The 26,218-nt window shown below is 29.0% G+C and overlaps 1 protein-coding gene across 1 annotated transcript; it reads right to left on the bottom strand.

Moving 5' to 3' along the window:
• Positions 1-1,188: 1,188 nt before the first annotated feature.
• Positions 1,189-25,099, bottom strand: LOC132947766 (uncharacterized). The gene is made up of 4 exons (XM_061018008.1): positions 25,040-25,099; positions 23,940-24,102; positions 8,992-9,053; positions 1,189-1,544 (listed from the first exon to the last, which is right to left on the bottom strand). Exons 1-4 carry the CDS (start codon positions 25,097-25,099, stop codon positions 1,335-1,337), a joined length of 495 nt encoding a protein of 164 aa, XP_060873991.1. The 3' UTR covers positions 1,189-1,334.
• Positions 25,100-26,218: the final 1,119 nt, after the last annotated feature.

The raw sequence follows: 26,218 nt of genomic DNA on the forward strand, positions 1-26,218 counted from the left end.
TGTTTCGGTACATTACATATTTGAGATCGAATATTCTTGTTCAATATGTCATTAAAGTTGACTATACAAAACCCTTATAACGAAGGTGGAACGTGTGTAAAAAAAAATGTGAGTAAATAAATAAAAAATTCATTTACCATTGCAAGGAAATCATAATCGCAAAAATGTTTTAATTTTGTAACATCACACTCCCTAATCGTGGCTTTTTTGACAAAACTATAAAATATAAATATATTGTAAACATTATATTTTTAGTATAATTAACTTATATATCCATCCAATTTTTATTGTTAAGTTATAATACAAATAATAATAAAATTAAATATAATATAATCCCTATAAAATTTATTTTATAATATTCCAAAATATATTACAAGATCCGGTTAATAAGTTTCATCGATTTGGAAACTCATTTTATTAATATATTTAGAAATTTGAAACGAATTATGAACTTTTTGCCTATTATTAATTCATAAAAAAACAAAAGGCGGATTGTCAGTCTGGATATTTTATATTGTTATAATATATTATAGCTTGTGAGTTGTATTTATATTATAATATTATCATTTTAATTAGTGTCTATGGTGACAAACAAAGCAGCAGAAATTAAAACCCTGTTTTTAGCAGTTGAAAGGTTAGTGTTAAAAGGTTTTTGGTTAATAAAAACTGGAAACGTCTTTGTCAAGTAAATTTCATGAAGTATTTAATTATTTTTTCAGAAATTGTAACTCATAAGTCATAACTAAAGATAACGAAGACAAATGGCATTGGATGCATCTGTTTTGGTACAATACATAGTTTGTAATTTGACTTGGGTTTGTATATAATTGTATTTAATACCGTACGAAATCCACATTGACTTTATTTTATTCAACGAAATTGATAAAATCCTTAATAAAAACAACTTACTTATCGATAAACATACGATATTAAAATGAAAATTACACCTCCGTCTTTTCGATGGACATCAGCAATATAAAGCAGTAGACATCCTGAAAATATATTAAGTACCTCACTTTTATTAAATTAAGTTGCATATTTTATTCAATACCTGACGTACGATAATACTGACAGTCCAACAGTTGTATATATAATAATATAATACGATTTTTAAAACTTTTTAAATGAACGCGTAATTACCACTACAATAATATTTTTTAGTATTTTTTTAAATGAATAATATATTAATAATAAAAACAATGTCATCATTTATTTTTGTTAACAACTCGTTTTATTTCGAACACCTGCGTACGGTACACAAATAAAAATGAAAAAATAATATAATTTTATAATTTGAAGAGTATAATAATATAGGCGTTATATAGTTATGACGACTACGTGGTGTTTTTAAAAATAAATGGCTTGGCATCCTTCGGCCGTGTTGGTGAAATAAGCGCAAGGTCTTCTTCTGCTTTATCTCTAGCTGCCTTAGCTTTATCCCAATCAGACACACATTTGTCCAACGCCTTTTGAAGGTTGAATAATGGTTCACCATCTTTTGAAGATGACGGAGAAGGAGACTGAGACGAAGACATGTTGGTAGTCTAAAACAAAACGATAAGATCATAACCAAATAATAAGAAAATAATTAACTGAGCAACTTAAGTTAATTAAATTTAATCATCTTCACTTAAAAGTTGAAAAAGTGGATAAGTGGTTGTCACTCTGCTATATACATTAGGTTACAAGCTGGTCACTGTAATGGATGGTGTTAAATTTGAATTCAATGATATAATATCATTGTATAAGAAAATCTTTTCTTAGTGAAAACGGTCAGTCAGCATATGATATTATTAAGTATATTTAATGATATTATTGTGCAAAAAGTAATTTATATAGAACCTATTTACGTGGAACTTTGTTTTAAATTTTAAATCCTTAACTATAAAAGTTGAACATTTATACATTTTTAACTACAAAATAATTATTAAATTTTAAATTTGATATATTTTGTCAAAGTTTGAACTGTGAATGCTTATAAAAAAAAATTGTCCATATGTATTTTTAATATTTTTCAACAACTATTGTAACAATATTTAAGGAGCCTTGCATTAAATTTTCACGCTTGTTTACTCAACAAATAAAATAGTATTGGTATTTATAAAAAAAAAAACTAAAAAAATTGAAAACTGACAATGTCCGTAAACAACTCAAAAAGAGTCAAAATATTTTCAAAATTTTATGGTGTATAGAAAATAAAAATATAAATATTCAGTAAAATGTTCGTTTATCTACAGTCATTCCTTTTTGAACTATAAAAAAATAACAAAAACGGTACATGAGAAATCGAGAGGACTATCCAATCTTTAAAAATATGAACTTCAAACGCTTATAAAAATTTGATTTGCTTGTAGACATTTTTTTTTTTTTTTTGATAAAGGTAGACAAACTTATGAGGAATTCTTGTATTACTTTTTCGAATCCTAGATTTAAAAAGAAAAATTTTTATGAATCCTCAACTCAAAATATTTTGCTAATATTCGTGATTTTTCCGTATTTTGTCAAGATTTAAACTTTAAATGTTTATAAATAAAAATTGTGACTAAGGGTTTTTAATATATTTCAAATATCGTAGTAACAATCTAGTAGGAGCCTTGTATTAAATTTTCAAGTTTTTTTACCCAACAAATAATGTTTTATTGACATCCATAGAAAAAAATACTAATAAAATTGGAAACTGAAATTGTTCCTAAACAGTTCAAAACAAATCAAAATATTTTGAAAATTTTTTATATATAGAAAATGCGAATATAAAAGACCAGTGAAAATATCATGTATATACGTTCATTTATTTTAGAATTACACCAAAAACCAAAATCGATTTTTTGAAAACCTATTTTGCGTAAAAATTTTGGTTTTTCCTTAATTTTTATGTCGTTTTTCCCGTCGATTTTAAAAACTATAAGGAATTCTGACCTCCTCAATGCATAATCAATGTTCACTTTCCCATCGAACAATATACTTAAGCTGAAAATCGAAGTATTATTTTGACTACTTATCGTATACACAGACACAAAAAAAAATAATAAAAAAAAAACACACATTGTAAAATCAATACATTCATTTTTCCACTCAAAATCTAAAATTGAATTTTAAAATTGTCCGTAAACAGCTCAAAAAAAGTCAAAAAATTTTGAAAATTTTATGGTGTATAGAAAATGAGAATTTAAACATTTAGTCAAATTGTTAATTGTCATGTATCTTCAATTATTTGTTTTTGAATTACAACAAAATAACAAAATTGATAGAAATGTATTCGTAATTTGAATGTATAAATAGTTGCCATTAGTTACTCGGGCAGATGAGGTAAAAGTAAAAGATATTCATAAACTCGTCGTATTTATAGCCTCGTATGAAGAAATTATAGTTAAAAGTTAAAACAAATACGAGATTATTTTAAAAAATTATTAGAGGCAATAAGTCCACGGATGTACATAATAATATAGTATATAATATGAGCCTTCTAAATTCATTGTGAGGTAGGTACGGTGAAAGCACTATTCGTTGCAGGTCTATGTATATATTATTATAGTGGACAAACAATGATATTATTGAAAATTTAAAAACTAATTCAAGATTACCGACGACTTAAAATAATTTTTAGAGTTTCAATGATTTTCGAATATCGGATAGTACAATGCAAGTAATACAACTCAATTTAAATCTCCTTACGTCATGCCCAGGCACTAACCCAATTCTCTTGAATTTATTTTATCTTATCATAGATAGTAATTTCGTCGAAAAATATTATATTGTATAAAATAAATCGATCCTAAATAAGACCCATGTACGTCACGTTCATCACGTGACACACGTACAACTATAAAGTATAAATATAATAATATATAGTTTGGTTTCAATAATCTTCAATAACATGTACAATAATAATATGTAGTCATTCGCCACGAGATATAAAAATCTAGTTATATAAATTCGTGCTATACGCCTATACACAATTAATTGCTTTCACATTTAGAAGGCGGACGATTAGATATTATTATATAAATTCGGTAACCTTCTAACTTCCTTATAGATTACTATAGAAGCCAATAACGAATAAACGGATTTTATCATAAAATATTATATGATTTAATAATCTTTTAATATGTACAGTCGTGTTCGACATTTTCGTGCAATAGTTTTGTAATAATATAACACTATTGTAATTTCAAAGATACAACTCGAAACTGTAAAACTGTAAAATTGTAGCGAGAAAAGTAAATATTATAAGTGTTCAAATCGTCAATCTTACGAGAAAAAATATTATTTTCAGTACTTCAGCTGCGACCGCGCCGTACTGCAGCTGCTCAAACACGCAGTGCGATGGGTCTTTTCGAAGGGTTCACGAGCAGAGTAGAAGTGTCCACGGGGTATTATCACTATACCAGTCGTTACATTTTAACAACGACGCATCTCGGATGAGTGGCCTCAGGGTTGTTGCCAGAGGGTCGGCAGCTTTTGTGTCTCATTCTAATACAATACATTGTGAGTGTGCTGCTCGTGTACGTGAGAGTGTACGTAGTGTGTGTGCGTGTGCGTGGGCTAGAGCGCAGGTGTATCGTTTAGTTAATAATTTTACTCGTATAGAATACGTGTTTGTTTGGAAACTGTGCGTGGCGTGCGAGAGAGAGATAGAGAAAGCACTGAGGGGAAAGAGGAAAGAATATTATTATATTTTCTTTACCAAGGTTATAGAGTGTTGTATAGGTGAAAGGTATTCAATGCTACACCCAAATACTGAAATAATTACATAGGTAAGAATATAATGTATTAAACTAATCGGTTAAAATTAAATTAATCAGCATAAACAGATGAACATTCCATAAAAATATAAAATATAATTAGAACTAATTTTATTAGTTAAACTTATTTATAAAAATATTTATATTTCATAACATCGTATTGTACAAAAAAATATGTGAGATATACTGATATCCCACAGAAAACACTTCCTAATTCCTGCATACACATTTAACGATAAAACGACAAAAATTATAAAATATAACGATTAGTCATAATCTTAGTACACCGTGTATCCGTATGGTTTATAACATTATACACGCAAGTTATGGATTTATAATCAAAACCTACATGTATTTTTTTGTTTGTTGAGGCTTTAGTATTTTACATTTTGACTACGCTATACCAACAGCTTTAAGTACCAACAGCTCTAAATCTTTACACGAAAACAATTATTTAGGAACAATAACTACAATATAGTCATTATAGTCATTACTTACTACTTAGTAATCGTAGATCACAACTTTTAAATTTAAACATGGGATATATTTTTTATATTGCTGTTGCTTAGGCATTAACTCGTGGAATCGTATATTTGGTATATTTTATACTTTTTCGATTGATATTCTTCTAATGTACATAAGTACTATACATATTAATATATAAAAATGTATTTTAAAAATAATGAGAAAGTTAGCTGTTGAAGTTTAATAAGATCATTACAAATACAAATTAAAAATATATCATGGTGATTAATATGTTGTTTTGTACGCACTATTGTTATACCTGTACAACAATATTCAATATAAGTAGTATATCCGTGTAGGCTAAATCTTCTACCTATAACAAGAAATGTCTTGATAATAAATTATAATTTATAATAAAATCATAGTTATTATGCTTAAACTATAGATGTATAATAGACCTACGTCCTACCTATATAGCTATATGCGTACACTTACTAGTTATTATTATTATTATTTCTTTATTTTTAATTAATTACAATACGCGTTCATGAATTTAAGATAGGATTTTTCTCGTTTATATTCCTCTACCGTCGTTTTATAATGTATAATGTATAATTTATGATAATATGATATTATTTAATAATACATGGTACTACACATGTACACTCTACCCATTACGAAATCCCGAACGCAGCACTAGCTGCCAGGCCTAAACAAAAAACACGTTTTATAGGGTTTATTAATTTATTTAAAAAAAAAACCGGCTTATAATATATTATGTATAATACCTACGACCTACGTATAATATTATTTCGTCAGCCTGCGGGACGGTGTCAACGACCAACAACGCCGATCGTTATTTTCGAGGCCGGGAAAAGTGAAATACATATTAAGTATCGTTGACCCTCGCCGGCGTCACCCGGGAAACGACGCATGTGCCTACCAACCGTCTACTCGTCGTCGTTGCTACAATGTGAGTGCTCGTATAATATAATATTATCGGTCTTCCCGCTTACGAAATATTTAACGGCTGTCGAGAGAGAATCTACGCCGTAAAAATAACGACCTTATGATAATAATGCAATAAAATATTCAATATATTTTATAACGTTTAGTAAAGAGCAGTCGTCGAATAGATTCGGCGTTTTTAAAAAGTATAATCGTCTTTCTGTATAATATTATATTAATTATAATCGCTCGTAAAAGACGCACGAGGTTTTATCGACTCTGTCGTTTTAATATCAATTCCGCCGGTTATTTATTTATGTTGATTCCGCCGACTGTTAATTAAACAATAACCGAGATATTATAATTAATATACGGCATTTTTTTTAATTATCAATATGGGTTAGAGTACACTTAGTTTGCTATAATAGTATAAAGTAAGTTTTATCTATCTATACTAATGTATAAAATGATAGCGTTTGTTTGTATGTTCAGGATAAACTCCAAAACTACTTATTCAATCGTCATGCAGTTTTTTTTAAATCAAAGAGGAAATCACAGAGAAGGTTTTAGGCATAAATTTAGTCCAATAAAGTTAATAAATAATTATTAATTAAAATAAACGTGTAAATTGTATACCAGTATATTTAATTTCACATATTGTGCGGCACGGCGGCCCGCGGTTTCCAGCTACCTGCAACCTGGCCTTTTTTCTTTTGTGTGTGTTTTATCGGCGAGTAGATATGAATAATTGTTCCGAGAAGTAAAATTCAACAATCTATCTATATTATAATATGATATAAATGTATCTATATATATAAATTAAATATATATTCCTTTGGACGCGGCATCACGAGTGAACGGCTGGACCGATTTCGCTAATTCTTTTTTTGTTGTATTCATAGACCTTATACTAGGTCTATGGTTGTATTCGTAATTGTTAGGAGAACTGAGAAGGTTCTTATATACCAACAATTATGTAAAGGGACGGTCCAGGGCATGTCTCAGCTGTCCTATGTGGCTACGCCAATATAAATTATGTAAGGCATCATCAACGTTCTTATGAAAGAACATTTTAAGATCCACCAGAAAAGTAGGAAATATGGATGACGAAAATACAATAGTGGCGACATCTCTCCAGAAAAAAATAATTTAGCTTAATGTTGCTGATTAAAATAATAATAGTGTATTATATATTGGTTGCTATTGGTTAATCGGGCATGTTTGTTAATTTGTATTATTATTTTTCGTCAATATAAGAAAAATATATAATGTTTGTGTTTAGATTATACCTCTGGGAAGAAGATAGAATACTTAAAAAAGGGTTAAATTTTTTTATTCATCGGACTTCAGTACGGTTAGGTTACGTTAGGTTTTTATATTAATTGATTATATTAATCCATCGTAGGTGGAATTTAGTAAAAATGACTAACTTGGTATAATTTTGATACTCTAGAGCTAAATCATACACTTACGTACAAACAGCAGATAATAATATATAATTAGTATATTATACTGCTACGAATCAGAATGTTTATACTGGGCACAACGGTTAGGTTAGGTGTAACACCATACACCGAATAATAAATAACAAATTGAACAAAGTTTGAGTCATATAGAGTTGGTACATTTAACGAGCAACGAAATACACGGGATCGTTTTTTTTTGTAATAAAAATATATTTATCATTAATACCGCTAGAAACATTTCAATACGTTTGCATTAACCATTTTTTCATATTTACTTGCCGACCACATTAAACAATAAAATTTGAATAAACAATTATACATAATATCATCGTCCAGAGGCAAAATAAACGACCAATCACGGGCGAAGCTGTGACGGGTCGGCTATATTTAAATATAAACATTTCAAAAAACAATTTAAATATTGACAACGGATAATATTTATTTAAAACAATACAACTCAAATCTACCTAGTGATTATTATTTTTACAAAATGAAGTAAAATCGTCATATTATTACAAATTACAGTGAGTTATAGTGTGTACCTACTAATGAAACAAAATATATTTTATATCATAAATTCATAAAATAGCATTAACATAATTGTAAGCATAAGCCTTTTACACTTTGTTATTATTAAAATAAACAATTTACAAATATTCAGTGGTTTGAAAGTCGGCGCCCGGCGGAATCAAATATGTTAAAAAGTTCCGCGGAGTTGATACACCAGCTGCTCAATCGATAGATTTTTTACAGATTAAAAGGTAATTTTGGAGCAATCGATATATGCCCCGACGCAGTATATCGTTTTACATTTCTTTTTCTCGGAACACATGTCACATAATGTTAAATATTAAGGAGCCAGGCTATAGCATTGATTTAAGCAGAATCATTTATATTATTATTTATATTTATAATATGCAATTTCTAATCTCGTCATCGCCACTCGAGATCTATGTATTAGTCGTTAATGATTATTAGTGTGTGTGGTGTCCATGCGGGTCAATTGTAGCGGTACGGAGGGCTCTCGTACGCACATGTCAGTATGTAATATTGTGATCACGAAAAAATTTTTATTTTTCACTCCAGCATACGATTCTAATTCCAACAATACGACGTCTCGATTAGCATTCTGACAAAATATTCTTTTTTCCACAATATGTATGAGGGATCGATCGAGACACATTTTTAAAATTGTATTTAGTTAATTAAATATTTAAGTTGGAAATTCTGAATTTTTTGAAAAAAGGCGTAGTGATGAGGCCCCTTAAATATAAGTCGTGATTTTTGGTTGTTTATTAACGAAAAAAAAAAAATAATATATCCCTACTGGCTCAACAAATAATTATAAATAATAATAAATAGGTACTCACAATATGTATAAGGTGCGAAGACTGGCCAGCCGCTACGATTGTAGGACACTTTGTACGGTCACCTAGAAAGAATTAAAACCGCGGCCAGTTTGTACTATTTCATATGGTAATAAAATGTCTATGATGGAGGACAGTTTGTACTATTTGAAGTAGAAAGAAATAATTTATACATATCACATAATTTGTTATTAAAAAACTCATGTAGTTAACAGACAAATAATGATAATAATAATAATAGTTATGATAATAAATTCGTGCTACGTACAATGTACAGATTACAGGCTTCGTGAATTTTTAACGTATGCACAACATACAATTATAAATTATAATAGAGAAACGATAAAATTGTATTAAAGAGTATTCAATTTTACGAGTTAATAGTTTCAATTAACAATAATAATTAAAATGTGCAGTATAAATCTATTCACATCATAAGACATTACACAGTACACAGTGCACACTATAATACACTGAAGTAGTAAATATATTTCCTGGTTTATTTATACCTACCGTACAAAGAGTCCGCGATCGATTTTTTTTCAATTTATTTTCATCGTATAAAATGTCTGCGGTATGCAACTCAAACAATAGAGAACTAAATAATAGATAGAACAAACTACAAAGTGTCTGTTTAACGCCACTATACATGTACCTAACCTAAGTGATGCACCACTTATAAATAATAATTATGACAATAATATTACGACGATTTCGACAAAAGGAATTTTTGCCAAATATTGCGCCGCGTATCGACTCCGCCGAACTATTTTAGATATTGATTCCGCCGACTATCAATCCGCTGAATATTTTTAAATTATTTATTTTAATAATAACAAAATGTAAAAGGCCTATATTTACATGTAATGTTATTTAATGATATAAAATATGTTTTATTTCATTAGTACACATTATAACTGTAATTATATGATAATTTTTAAAATATCAAATAGATAATAGGCACCCATAATTTTACACTATATATTTTACTGTTATTATATTGTATAAATATATTAAAAAATTACAATTTTACTTAAATTTGTAAAAATAACAATTACTAGGTACCTATTCGAGTTATATTATTTTATTATTTTAACAAATTTTACAATAGACATAAAAGTTAAAAAAAAAGAAGGCATAATATAATAGGCCACCATTTTACTGTATTTATTAAATTATAAGTCAATGGTTAAAATTAAATTAAAATATTCTAGTATAACTTTAGTACTTAACTTTATTTTTCTTAATTAAATTTAAATACCAGCCTTCATTTTTTTTTTATTAGTGTCTTTAGATACTAATGTTAATTAGATTATTTAATACAGTAAAAAAATATGGGTTTAACATTTTAAATACCACCAGTTATAACCCATGACTTGTGGCCCAGTTAACCCCTTAGCTACACGGCCCATCGGCCATCGGGAATTTCCTGATGATTTGGGCCCATGATGGCCCATGTGTCCTTGGGGTAAGCGTCCGTATGTTATAAGTTAATAATGTAATTATTACCAACGCTACACATTTTAAAATTAAAATATTATTATAAATAACTAGCTATATAGTAAGTACATACATATTATATAGTAAAATCACTTATACGAAATAAAAATTATTTAGAAATGTAAAGTGTGTACAATTTTGTAATGGTTTTCATGATTCCGTAGTTATAATTTTTTTTTAGATTTTAGTTTTTCCATACACATATAATGCATATATTTTTTTGTTAACTAGTTGTAAGTGTTTAAATTATATATTACTCGAAAGGTCAAACACGTAGAAAATTAAAATGAAAAATAAAATAATGAAGCAACAGATAAGCATTAATGATCTCATACAGTCATACATATAGGTTTTATAATAGATAATATTTTTAATCGTATACATATACCTATTACCGTTGAATGTATTTAAAAAATATATACTCAATGAATAATAATGATATTACCAACTAAATCTAACGTATTATTTTCACTGGAACACTAAAACTGGTTAATAAAGAAAGTCACCTTGACGGTATAATAAATGGGAATTTTGACCTATAACCTTTTAAGTTGTAATCTAATAACTATGCGTTTAAAATATTTAAATTAAATTAAATTTGATTGAATTAATTCGTTAGCATACATTGTGGAAAGGAAGTTGATGAAATAAATATAATAAAAAAGAAAATAGTGATTATTATTAATTAACACTATACTCTATAGACTATATTGACTATAGAGTATAAAGTATAGACTATTCAAGATATTATATAAAATAGACTATAAAACATACGTTATAACTTATAAGTTGATATACATATAATACATATTATATGTACCTATACTATTAAGTTACTACCTAACCTACTATAGTACATATGGTCATCAAATGGGTGAATACGGTTCTGCTGTATAGTAGGTTACAACTGGATCACTGTAATAAATGGTGTTAAATTTGAATTCAATGATAAAATATCATCGTATCGAAAAACGGAAACTTTTTATTAAATTTTAAAGTATTTTTATCAACCGAAAATTTTTTTATCGACAGTAAAAAAAAACTAATAAATATCCAAATTTTTTTTATGCCTTAAAATAGCTCAAAAATAGTCAAAATATTTTGAAATTGTAATGTTGTATATAAAATAATAATACAAACATTAAAACATCAGATGAAAATTTTAAATATTCATGGTATTGCCGTATAATATAGATTTCTTAGTTGCACCAAAACTTGGTTTTACATAAAAATCCTAGTTTTTTCTACATTTTTCAGGAAGAATTTGTTTCGCGCAAAACAGTTTATGCAACGAGAAAACACATGCGGGTGAGACGTACTGACGTCCTCTTAAATCAATGCTATAACGAGGCCCCATTAGAGGATGTGACACTCACATGTGTTGTCTCCGTCTTACACACGTACGACATTGACGAAACGCGTGTACGCAGTCTGAGTAGAACTCGCTCAATTTTGGTTCTAGAGCAAAATTACATATTAAAAAATTTAATTGTGACATTATTTATGAAAGCAAGTCGTTGCGCTTTTAAATTTTAAAAGTTAAAGGTATTTTAAGAATGTTGAAATTTTTACTATAACCCAAACGATTTAATGAACGTTATGTTAGGTATAATGGAAAAAACGCCGGACCACACATAATGGTTTGAACCATGTGGTTGAACCGCCCAATAAATTCGTTGTATAATATTCTTAATTTAAAATATTATATTATGTCAATGTTATAAAATATAGGTAATCATAATTTTTTTTTAAATTAATTCTAGTATTCTACCGAGATTTATAAAATATATGAAAATCTCAATAAAAAAAAAAACAAAAAACTAAAAAAATGAAAATATGTCCTATGATCTATATCAAACATTTAAAATATGTGTAGGTATGCCTAGATCAACACTATCCCAAAAACTAGATAAATATATTTTATGAAACCCAACCACAATTAATATCGAACCCACACCATCCCGATCACAAAAATCGAAATGTAGTAGGTACTTACCTACAACTAAAAAAAATAATTGTAATTTCATTACGTTGCGATTTTTATTTTAAAAATTTTAGAATATGAGTGAAGCGAAAGAATGTATTGATCTTAGAATGATATTTTCTAGTTAAGTTAAAAAATTTAAAATTCATAAATATATTTTGTGTTTTAATAGTTTAAGTTAAATGTCATTATAATTATATTAAAACATGATATTGAAGTTTTAATATTATTATTATTATTTTTTTTTGATTGCTGGATCGATTTTGATTTTTTAATGATTTGTATTTAGTTTTAAATATATAAATAAATTGTTTATTTGATGGTAGTATAAATAGTTGCACGTATTGAACTATGTTGATATCTTGTTTTTAAAGCTTTAATATTATAAATTGTTTTTGTATGCTGCCGTGCTGCCTGCTGGTATAGAACACATATAAATATATAATATAATATAATATAATTATTTATTTGTATTTATTTGTATTTAAATTAAATGACTAGTTAAATTAAGATTGAAAATTCATACAAATATTTTGTATTTTATTAGTATACCTGTACTGATGTAAGTTAATACGTTAAAATAGAATTATTCTTTATTTATAAATAAATTTAACTTATATTTAAGCGTGGACACATCGGACAGACAATTTTCGGATGGACACGAGTCTGGCCGAGCTATACCACGCCTATAGACGAGCAAGAGCGTTCCCACGGTGCGTGTAGTGTACCAGGCCAGCGCATTTAACTTGTGGCTCGCCGTCACGCGCCATGGGAATCCACCTAAATACCTACGCGCGCGGTATGTGTGTGAGACGCTATGAGCGTATAATGATAATAGTAAATGGACATTTTCCCGCCGACTGTTTTCGGTCTAGTAGGACCTTTCCCCTCCCCCATTCTTTTTTAAAGTTTTTTATTGAACACAATACCTAATGTTGAATTTAATAATATTTTACTATTTATTATTTAATATGAAATTATATTTTTTAAATAAAATATAAAACATTTTTTTATTTTCATAAAATATATGATAGAGTATTATAAATGTATATGTTTGATCAACTTAACTACTGAAACATTACAAATTTAAAAAAAAATAAGTATAAAATAAAATAAAATTAATAATTAATAAAAAAAAGGCTAAAAATTCCGAAATAAAAATGATACATTTTATAAAAAATATTTGATTTCTGATTTTTTCGTTAGTTCCAAACACATTTTTTTAGCCTTTGTTCATAATTATATGTTTTTTTTACTGTACCAGTTTGGATATTTAATTGATTGTGAGTTTAATTCAAGTAGTTCAGTTAATCAAAAATATAGGTACATTTATAATTTATTTTTATTTTATTATTTATCAGACTATTTTAACATAAATGATATCTATAGTTCAAGGACTTAGCTACCTATAAAATTATATTTTCATATTTCGTATAATTCCGTAATATACTGGTAGTATACCACATTACCACATTAAACTTTGCAGTAGGTGCTATATATATAATAGTTTGAACCGGAAATGCTTAAATGTGTTCATCTGATTTTTAAAACGTACCTAACGTATTCGTATTCGTACGTGTTTATAACGGACACAACACATGCGGGTGTTATTATTATTTACTTTTATTTGAAAGTTTTATTGAAAATAGTAATGAATCATGGTACCTACAACGGACAATTATCTGATGGCCGGCCAAGTGACAAATGTAATACACGGTGCACAGTGCAGCGGATGATCGATAATAAACAAATAAAATTACCATATTATATTTTTACTAGCTGATCTCGTGCACTTTGTTTCTCGTTAAATGTGCCAACTGTATATGACTCAAACTTTGTTCAATTCGTTATTTAATATTCAGTGTATAGTGATCAAAGTTTATCTTAACTTTTCTGTTGCCTGGAATAAAAATTGTGATTCGCAGCAGTATATTATCAGGTAGGCAATCTACCTGCGGTAGATCGCGGACCCCGTGCTGTTTGTACGTAACTTATAAGTGAGTATAACACACTCAATATTTACGTAGTTGTGATACATATAATATTAAAACACAGCATACAAAAAAATTAAATGCATTGAATGAATACTCTGATTTCACGGCAACCAATAATTATTATTATAATAGCTTTAAAACCCATGGCAACCATTTATAAACAAAAATTTCCACCGTAAATCTCTAAATCCCCGTTTGAGCACATCCCCTGGTTGGTCCTAGGGTGATGATTTGTGAATCTAAACCATCCGGGGCGTAACCCAAACTCATACAAAAAAATTCATTTAAATTGGTCCAACCGTTTAGAAGGAGTTCAATCACAACACACGTGCAGTAAAATTATGTATATAAATTATAAAGATTTTGAAATGTGTATTTTTTCTTCTACTTGAGGAATTTAAAAAAAATATAGGTAACACAACGGACGAATAGGACGAATGTTTTTTGTAATCGCTTTTACATTTGATGATGTATACCTACGATAACCTTCTCGTATACTTACTATTGTATACGCCTAAATGAACTCGACCCTCTCTGAATGCGTATATACATGAATTATATTATATGGGTTTTTCGTGTATTATTTTAAATGAATGTATAGACGCGTCGAAGGTAAGGAAAGAAAAAAATACGTATCATTATTTGGAAATTCTTTCTGTTCGAAAACATTAAAACCGGTCGCACCTTAGTATAATATATTATTATTGTCGTCCTTCGATGCACTATACTATAATGTTTATAACGAATTATCGTATATACTTATATAATATTATGTCTATCGCCTTCTTCTGTGTACCTACGTTTTTTTTTTCGGTTTATTATAGCATTTCTAAAACCTTGACCTTATCGGTATAATATTTAATGGGCCGCTTTGGACGTGAGAACCCACCGAGTTTACTTTACCTGCATCGAGCGGACTTCCTGCTGCGCACGGATCACCCAGGTTGTTAGTCGATGCACAACATTTAATATTATATAATAAAAGCATGGACGCACTAAAACTACATACTTAAATCCACGCATTTATAATAAACTCAATATGTACCATACATATTAGTTATTAGGTCATAATTAAACCCAAGACCAATATAATAAGTATATACAATATTAAAATATACATTATAATATTTGTAATTAAGCGTCCGGCCACCAGAACTATATATATATATTATAACAACAAAAATTATCAAAATTAGTTTAAAAAAAAGTTATGATAATGACATTAATAAGAATATTTGATGATTACTAAGACGTATAAGACGTCCAACGTACAAAAAATTTGAACATCAAATGACAGAATTATACCTGTCCAAATTCAATATCTTGATAATTGAAAAGTATATTATATAATAGCGATAGCCATCGGTTGCCGACAATCATATTTGCGTTTGAACAAATTTCATAATAATTACACTAGTTTGTAATCAGTTATCGGTTATGTCTACAGTTAAATGTGTCGTTTATATAATGGATATAATTTCAAATATCTGATATTTATTATAATAACTTCGGTGGCGACGGTCTTCTCACCGTAAATGTTTAATCGATGAAACTATTCGAAACTCAATGGTGACGGTACACTGTAAATCGTTTATCTTTAATTTGATTTATTGTAAATATATAATGAAAAAACAATTATTACATTTTTTTCATTTTATTATTTTTTATTATATATTTTTAAGTAATAAACAAAAACTGGGACTAAGGATTTTTAATATTTTTAAATTTCTTTGTAGCAATATATTAGGAGCCTTGTATTAAATTTTCAAGCTTTCTTACCCAACAAATAAAGTTTTATAGACATCCATAGAAAAAAATACTATTAAAATTGGAAACTGAAAATGTTCCTAAACAGTTCAAAACAAATCAAAATATTTTTAAAATTTTATCGTGTGTAGAAAATGCAAATATAAAAGACCAGTGAAAATGTCAGGTATATACGTTCATTTGTTTAGAGTTACACCCCCCCCCCCCCCCACAGTACCAACTAGATTCACTTTCCTATCAGAAGAGATACAGTTGAAGACAATCTGAGCATTTTTACTGTTCTAAAAGGTGACGGCAGACACAAAAATAAAAAAACCACACATCATCGTAAAATCAATACATTCATCGTCCCACTCAGAATCTAAAACGCGATATAATAAAATTACATTTCGATTTATGTAATCGGGTATAATTGTGGGTTTCATATACCTGCAAAAACTCTAGAACCTTATAATTAACCTAAATTAACCTATAACCTTATAATATCCCTTTTCCATCTTTATTAAATTAAATTTATCTAAATCTTAAAAAAATGTATATGAGTGTGCATCAAAATGCGTACAACATAAATTAATAATGCACTACAGTAGGCTCGCCGAACCTCACGCCTGTGGTAACGCTGTCTAAATGCGCGGCTCGTTTACTTTGGCGCAGACTACAGTTCTGCACGGTCCGTTTTCTTTTAGACCGGACCGGACTGATAATTTTTAACAGAGACCAGGACTGGACCGGACCGATAAAATAAAAATTAAGCCAGACCAGACCGGACTGATATATTTTGACAAAGACCAGAACCGGACCGGTGGACCAGACTAATACATTTTAACAAAGACTAGGACCGGACCGGACCGGACCAGGCCGATAAAATAAAAATGAAGCCAGACCAAACGATTATTTCATTATGATAATGATTTTTATTTTTCAACGTACCTAATATAAATTATATTATTACATCAACGTTCAAAATGCAGATCACTATAGACCGGACAATATATACCTAATATAAATTTGAAGGCGGACTGGACTGGACCATTTTTTGTTTTTTAGACGAAGAGACCGAACCGGAACGAACCACATTAAATTATAATACACAAAGACCGAAAAACACAAAGACCCTGGTCCGGTAGGGTCCTGTTCGGACTGGTATAGACCAGACCGTGCAGAGCTCTAGCGCAGACACATCGGACAGACAATTTTCGGATGGACACGAGCCTGGCCTAGCTATACCGCGTCTATAGACAAGCAAGAGCGTTCCCACAGCCCCGTGTAGTGTTACAAGTCGGTTGTCCGTAGCCTCGTACTTGCCAAGCCAGCGCATTTACCCGTGGCTCGCCGAGCCACGCGCCATGGAAATCCACCTATATACCTACGCGGGCGCTTGTGTGTGGGTGTGAGACGCTATGAGCGTATAATGATAATAGTAAACGGACATTAATTATAATAATAGAATAATATTTTAAACGTAATTAAAAATAATATATAGGCACTATCACAGTATAAAATATAATATATTATATTATATACGAGAAATAATAAATTACGAGGATCAGACATATCAAGCGATCTCATTTCCTTCCCCAACATGACTGGGCTGGATAAATAATTTTAACAATTAATATTCTTCCAATGTACATAAGTACTACATATTATTTTATATAAATATATTTTAAAAATAAAGAGAAAGTTTGCTGCTGAAGTTTAATAAAATCAATAGGTACAAATAAAGAATAAATATATATCATGGTGATTAATATTTTGTTTTGTTCGAACTACGTAGTCCTATTATTTATTATACCTGCAACACAATATTCAATATAAGTTGTATATCCGTGTAGTCTAAATCTTATACCTATAACAAGAAATGTCTTGATTATAAATTATAGTTTATAATATACATTGTTATTATGCTTACGGCCGCTAAACCATGGATGTATAATAGACTTACTTAATACATGGCTATATCGCCTAATTCGGGCGTACCTACACTTACTATTTATTATTATTATTATTTTTTTTTTTTAATAAATTATAATACGCGTTCATGAATTTAAGATAGAATCTTTCTCATTTATATTCCTCTACCGTCGTTTTATAAATTATAATTTATGATAATGTGTTATTATCTAATAATATATGCATTTTAGTACTACGTGTGTACGCTCTACCCATTACGGAATCCCGGACACACCACCTGTCAGGCCTAAACGAAAAACACAGTTTATAGTGTTTATTTAAAAAAACCGGCTTTTAATATATTATGTATAATACCTACGACCTACGTACAATATTATTTCGTCAGCCTGCGGGACGGTGTCAACGACCAACAACGCCGATCGTTATTTTCGAGGCCGGGAAAAGTGAAATATTATGCAGCCTTGACCCTCGCCGGCGTCACCCGGGAAACGACGCATGTGCCTACCAACCGTCTACTCGTCGTCGGCGCCACAATGTGCGCGCTCGTAGAATATATTTTTACGAAATGTTTAATGGCTGACGAGCGAGAATCTACGCCGTAAAAATAACGACGTTATGTTATAATATACTCAATATATTATAATAATGTTATGTAGAAAGCAGTCGTCGAATAAATTCGGCGTTTTTAACACGATAACACGAACACATCTCACAAAGAGCGATGACCGCAATCATTATTGTGGCACGTGTCATGTAGTATTACAATTTTTCATTTAATATCACAGACTCTATATCTTTTACATTTTAGTTCAGAAAGAAAAAAAATTCTGTTTTCACTGCCTATTTTGTTCGTATTTTATTATAATAGTTATTATCGTTTGTAATCATTTTTTGTTCGATTTAATATTATCTTCATCAGTAATAAATCAAGAAAAAAAGTTTCGAAAATCGATTTAGTGTAGTTACATCGTACATATCGTATAGGATACATATATATAGCTAATACCAGGATATACTAGCCTACACCGGGTGTGCGTTCCGACATTTGCAACCCTGGGCGCTTATCGATTGCGTCAAAATGACATTTTTACCTGTAAAATATCTATGGATTCGCCACGTATCGACTCCGCCGAATTTTTTTAGATATTGATTCCGCTGACTATCAATCCGCTGAATATTTGTAAATTATTTATTTTAATAATAACAAAATGTAAAAAGGCTTACATTTAAATTCATGTTAATGTTATTTAACGATATAAAATATGTTTTATATTGCATAAATATATTAAAAAAATCACAATTTTACTTAAATTTGTAAAAATAACAATTTGAGTTATATTATTTTATTATTTTAACAAATTTTACATTGTATTTTATTGTTTTTTTTTTCGCCATAATATAATATGTAATTACTATAGTAATTAGGTTATATTGTCAGTTGTGGACGTCAATTATTGATGTTTGAATCGTTTTTTAAAATCTTATTATTTAAATAAAAAAAATACATTTACAGTTGTGGTATTAAACTGTGTCTACTTATACTATTTATTAAAAAAAATCTGTACAATATGATACATCGATTATTGTTTGATAAACAGTCAGCGGAATTAACATAAATAAATTTCCGGCGGAATCGATAACCAGCAGAACTTATATTAAAACGGCGGAATCAATAAATCCCCGCAACCCCTGATGTAAGAAAAGTAGGATTTTTACCCGTTTTCACAAAAATAGTACCTACATCAGAAACTTTGTTTTTTAAACGTTGCATTATTTTATTCGTTTAATGATTAAGTAAAATAGTCAATAAAAGTTGTTCTTCAAATGTCAGCAGAATAGAACAGTATTACAGTAATAGTCTATCATAAACTATAATACCTAATAACATCTATTATGGCTACCAATATTGCCACTATTAACTAAATAAGTAATATATAGTGGACCATTAGTCACCTTTTAAACTTCTAAAATCAAGATAGGCAGTAGATCGTCTATGGGTCTATGGTTATTGGTTATATAATATTAACTATTATTTGTTTTTTCTTGTCTGACAACGAGTCAAAAAGGCATTAGTTGGATGGAATAATATTGAATATAGCCAGGATGTCCAAACTTTTTTCGATTAAGATCTACCGAGGCCGTCTGAGGGTACATTATTTCTCTCTTAGGATCGACTAATGTAAAAAAATGATTTTATATCAATGGTAAACACACTTATATAAATAATAAAATAAAAGTGTAAAGTTATCTGAAATGATTGTTTCACATTAAATAATTTTAAAACGTATTGACATTATTATACTGTTCGTGTAGAAGCATTTCGTTGCATATCATTTAGCGTAGTTTCGTTGCCAGTTAATTATAATCTCGGTAAGATCCACTACTAACTGTCAAACGAAGACGCTGCGCTAAAGTTTAAATTATCATCAGAAAGTATAGCTCGGTACCTATTCAGCGTTTATACCTTTCATGTGAAAAAAAATACTTTTTCACAATAACAGGTTAATCCGAAATATATGTATTTGATTACTGTATCTACAAGTAAATTTACAAGAATAATTAATAAATTCTTACGAGGGGATCGACTTAGTAATCGTCCAAGATCTACTAGTCGATTTCGATCGACCGTTTGGCCACCCCTGGAATGTATACTACCTATAAATACCTATACAAAGCGAGTTGTATCTACATTGTAACGTTCCAATGAATCAGCAGGTTGAATGTGTGCGACTACCTGATGCGTATGGGGATAGAAGGAAAACATATTATTATGGGTGTCGATCATATACTATGGACGTCGCCGCCCAGTATTATTTTGTACCCGATATATTAGCGACGAGTATCCGAATGAGGTGATCAATGTGTGCACGCGCGATGCAACTCCTCGCAGAATTATTATAGAAAGGTTACTATTACAGAACTATTGTAAACCTCAGTACGTGGTTAATATATTATTATATTGGGTATTTACTGTTTTTTTCAGTATAATATTATATTCAAAATATACCACGGTGATTGATAACAAATTATTATCAGTAGATAAATATGCAAGAAGTTGCGTCACCTAATTCGGCAACATTTTTTCGTATTGATTTAATGCGCTGTGCATCCATAGTTTATTGTTATGATATCATATTGTAGAGTTCAATGGTCAAAACTCAACATCCGGCCATCAAATATATACGCGTTTCGAGGAACAGAAAAGTGTATTATTCACTAGCGGAGGAAAAAAATATAGACGTAGGTATATTAAATCGAAATCAAAATCGAAATATCATATAAATTATGTGAATCTGTATAAATATTAGATAGGTATATTTGGTTGTATGAACTCTAAATGATATTAACACAATACAATCTTTTTTTTTATTTTATTAATTATGGAAACTTGAAACATTTTACTAGGTATTTACTTACATTTTTATTGCATTTTTTAGACCTACTTCTTCTGACTTTCACGGACCTATGCAGAACGTTTTACAGTACGCCACGCAGTGGTTTAAAAATGAAAATAATAGGCCAAAAGTCGATATTTTGAATTTGAAAATACTCAAATGAAGATACCAAAAATAATTTCTATAATACCTTAAGACGTATAAATATATAAAACTTATCGCAAAACAGTCAATAATCATCATATAGTCCAATTTTCTACAGTAAATAAAATAAAATAAAATTGAAGTATTTATCATTTTATCTATGTTGGATTACATACTGGGATAGTATTTAATGACCAGATTATGAGTGTTATTAACCCGTATGTGGTAATGGAAATGAAAAATGTTACACATGATAATAAATCTATTCGCTTTGATATATATACAAATTTAATTTAATATTTCACTAAGTTACACGATGATATTGACACCAATTAGACCACTGATAACAAAAATATCATCATTACCTAGTTGCTCATATTTGCTCGTTTCGTTGTAGTGAGCACTTTAAGTTTTTAACGGTTATTTATAATCAATATTTTTTTTAATTACATTTATGCAGTTTATTTTATATTTTAATGGCTTTAATTTAACAAATTACGCGTAATATAAAATCCACAAATATATTACGACCTACTGTCTAAACGAAAAAAACGCGTTTGATTATGTTTTAAAAATTGATCTTAAAGATGAAAAACTACAAAATAAAGTAAAAATATCAATAAATGTTTGAATTAGTAGTTCAGATAATAACTTAATACTTAAATATACTATTTTATATTGACTATTTAATTTTTTGGTCATTTTTTAAGGGCCCCGCTCGTGTGTCTTTAATAAGTGGCAATAGGACCGACAATTTTTTGCTCAAAACACGCTTTACAGTAAAAATACTTACGTCTCGTAATGATGACTGATTAAATTAATATTTTTTTGTTGGAATGAGAATAATTTTATACAGGGCGCTTTGGACATCAATTCTTGATTTTGTTGCTAAAAATATAACACAATTTAAAAAAACAAATATCGTAAAAAATTTCCATATTAAAAGTAGTATTTTATTAAGGTTTAGGAGTACAAATTAAAAATTGAAATCCAATGTGCCGTGTAAAAAGTGTGTATCTCTTTCTAAAAAAAAAAAATTATCAAAATTAGATCCTTTTACGAGACTTTGAAGTTTTTCCTGTAAGAAATTTTGTTGAGAAAAAACTGATCACGTGAAGGTCTGTTAAGTCGATATACGAATACAAACTATTATGTAAGTAATAGATCATTTTACAAGATTTCAGTGAAAATTAGGATTTTGGCCAACTTTATTCATGCTTGAACCACTGTGCGCCAGTTGTATAGATTTATTATAAGTTAGTAACAGCTAAGTATTATTATAACGGCTACTATTATTAAAACGTTCGATTTGTTTTTGGCACAAATATGTCCATCCAGCCATTATTACCAATTGTTAAGAGCCAAAATGCTTATTTAGGCTAGCTTTGGTGGACGATTTAGTGGACTGTATTATGAAATTAATTTAACGCTGATGTTGTTGGTAAATGAACCAGATAGCATTTAATTGTAATAATATAATATGTAATGATTGTTTCTGGCCTGACAGCTCAGATTAATAAATAATACAATAATTGGTTGTTTCTGGCCTGATGGCGCGGATAATTACACAGTGTAAAATTATAATAAAATATTATATGTGATGCTCAGTTAGCATGTATAAATTAATTTACAATAATAAATAATAATAAATGTGTGATGCTAATTTAGCATATATAAATGACAATAAGAAATAATAATAAACAGCTCGTCAGCCGATTTACCTGGAGAGCTGATGTCTGTTAGCGGCTTTGAACCTAACGCTACCGCCTCAGGATGCACATATTTGCACAATATAATACGAATACAATATTATAATAATTAAATAGGGTAAAGTTAGTGCAGTTATTAACACCTTAAGAATTTGTTTTTGGTAGTTATTGGCACCTAACCTGCTCTATTACGAAATCGAATAATAAATAATATGATAACATTAAGATTGATGATTAAACAGTATCAGTATGACCGTATAATCGAAAAATAATATCCCTAAAATTCATAATCAAACATTTTATATACGAAAAACCAAATTACTTGGTTCCAATAACCAATGTTATGTAGTTACACCCCTGTCAATAACACCATGATTTACCCTATGTAGCAATTCCGAGACGTGCGACTAACAGGCCACCAGCTCAAACGAATAATGCAATGGACACCAGACAAAATTCACGTGCTTCTGCAAGTATGTTGATCACACTGAAGTGTAAAAATATTTAATGGCTTGAAATGATATTATGACTGAACGATACTTACAGAAGGCTTTGACAATGATGAATACAAAACAGGATGAAAACAGGTGATGTATGGCTACAAATTGAAAAACAATGATTGCACACACATAAAGATGAACATGAAAACGTGGGTTGGTGAGAGCTTGAGCCGTTAGATAAAAAACAAACGTTGCTCGACCGACTGCCTAAGAATGAATAGTAATAAAATGTTTTTATGGTTAGGTCTGGCTTAAACTCTACCATCTGAAGCTAGTAACTACTTTGATCCAATGCAGGTGTGCGCACCTACTGTCTGGCAACCTACTGATAAGCGGTTATCAATTACACACACCAGGGATCATATTGTGTCGCTAACAGACCTATACCTTTTTTTTACTGAGGTGCTGGCTGTGGAATTAAAATACAATAATTTGATTAAGCCATAACACCAATATATTGATTTTAGAATAATAAACAGGTCTCAGGTGATATAGGAAGATTTGTCGACTACAATTTTATAATTTTATTTATATTCGTTTTCAACAGAGGTCTTTGTAATATTTAACATGAATATTTAATTATTTTTTCCAATGAACCTTTATCCCGGCGCATCATTGTATCTACAACCGGTTGTTATAGTTTATGTTCATTTAATCAGTCACACATTTATATTATGTATTATAGTATGTAATATAATATTGTTCAAACAGAAATGTTAATAAACTAAAGATAAAACCACTGTTTATTGCTCATTCATAATTATTCATTTTTAATTTTATAACTGTAGTTAATCATCGTAAATAATTCCTTTATCGTAGTATTAGATAAGGCAATGTAAAGTATACGCGTTACGTCATTATAGTCATTAAAATTATATATTGTAAAATATTCTAAAATCAATGCCAAATGCCGATAACCATAATAGTATACATATTGTATAATAATAATAGTGCCCAATAAGCTTAAATGAGTATAGTAGATAGGTAGGTAAAACTAAAAAAACTGATTTTCTTTATTATCTGAACATTATTTAGAAGTTTTAAAAAGAATAATTTTGGTGGTTAAAAAGTTATTGTCGGAGATGAGGTATTATACTACTACCGTGCTTAAAATTTTAAATATATAACTCACATATTTTATTACGTGATGTTTTACAAGTACACTGTCGTCCAACAGACCGTATTCAAAATAAATTCGTGGCATTATCTTTTCGTACAGATAAAAATAAAACGATAGGACAATAAATATGATTTGACGTATAAGTTATTAAGAGTTAGTATTATAATTAATCAGATGTTCGTATATTAAAGTACAGTATTATATTAAATTAAAAAAAGGGTTCAGCTTGGAAAAGATAAGAGCTAGCTGAATTTTGGTTCACGACATTATGACATGGTTATAAACAACGTGTAGAAAGTCGACATCGATTTTCATGTATACGCGTTAGAGGTTATTCGAGGTTAAAAGCCTTTTTTTGAATATGTCGTTTTTTATCGGTCATACACTAAACAATTTTGAATAAAAATTGTAGAAGAAGTAATTATCTACAAAAACAGTCCTGAAACATTTTCACGTAATAATTATAGTTTTTGCATTATAAGGCAAACAAAGTGTACGCTTTTAATGAAATATGTTTTTTTTCGCTAAAAACAATCAGCATTTTTGTTAATATCTCGCATTATACTGGTTATACAAAAAAAAGTTTCAAACAAAAATTGTAGAGGAGAAAATTATCTACAAGATGGTTATATATATATATATATATATATATATATATACAATTGCACTTTCTGTATACGAATTTTAACGTTTAACGTACAAAATTACGATAATATTATACAGAGTATCCCGCGAGGATCTACCCATAGTGATATCTCCTGAGATAATAAATATATTATAAATCTGTTTTTTATTAGACTCACAGAGACAAGGACTATACATATTTTATTTTTTAATTCAATTTTATTTTTTTGGTAAAAAAGTTAAGAAAAATATTTTTTTATTTTTGGAACGATTGAAGATAACCATTTTATGAAGTCTGAGTAAAAATATTGACTTTTCAACGTTTTATTTTCATTAATCTCATGAATTTTAATATTTTTTTTTAGTTTTTAGGTAAAAGGCAATAAATCAGTTTTTGTCAGGGCGGTGAGTCCTCCTCTACGGCTAAATGGGTATATTCTCACATAGGACACCCAGTATATTAGGTACATATAATAACGATAATAAGAATGCATTCGTTTTATGCGCTATGTTGTATTATGTACATAGTATTATTATCGTCTGGATGCCTGCAGGCAGCTAACAGAGGTTGTGTAATAA

The sequence above is a fragment of the Metopolophium dirhodum genome, chromosome 6, assembly GCF_019925205.1.
Source record: "Metopolophium dirhodum isolate CAU chromosome 6, ASM1992520v1, whole genome shotgun sequence".
NCBI lineage: Eukaryota > Metazoa > Arthropoda > Insecta > Hemiptera > Aphididae > Metopolophium > Metopolophium dirhodum.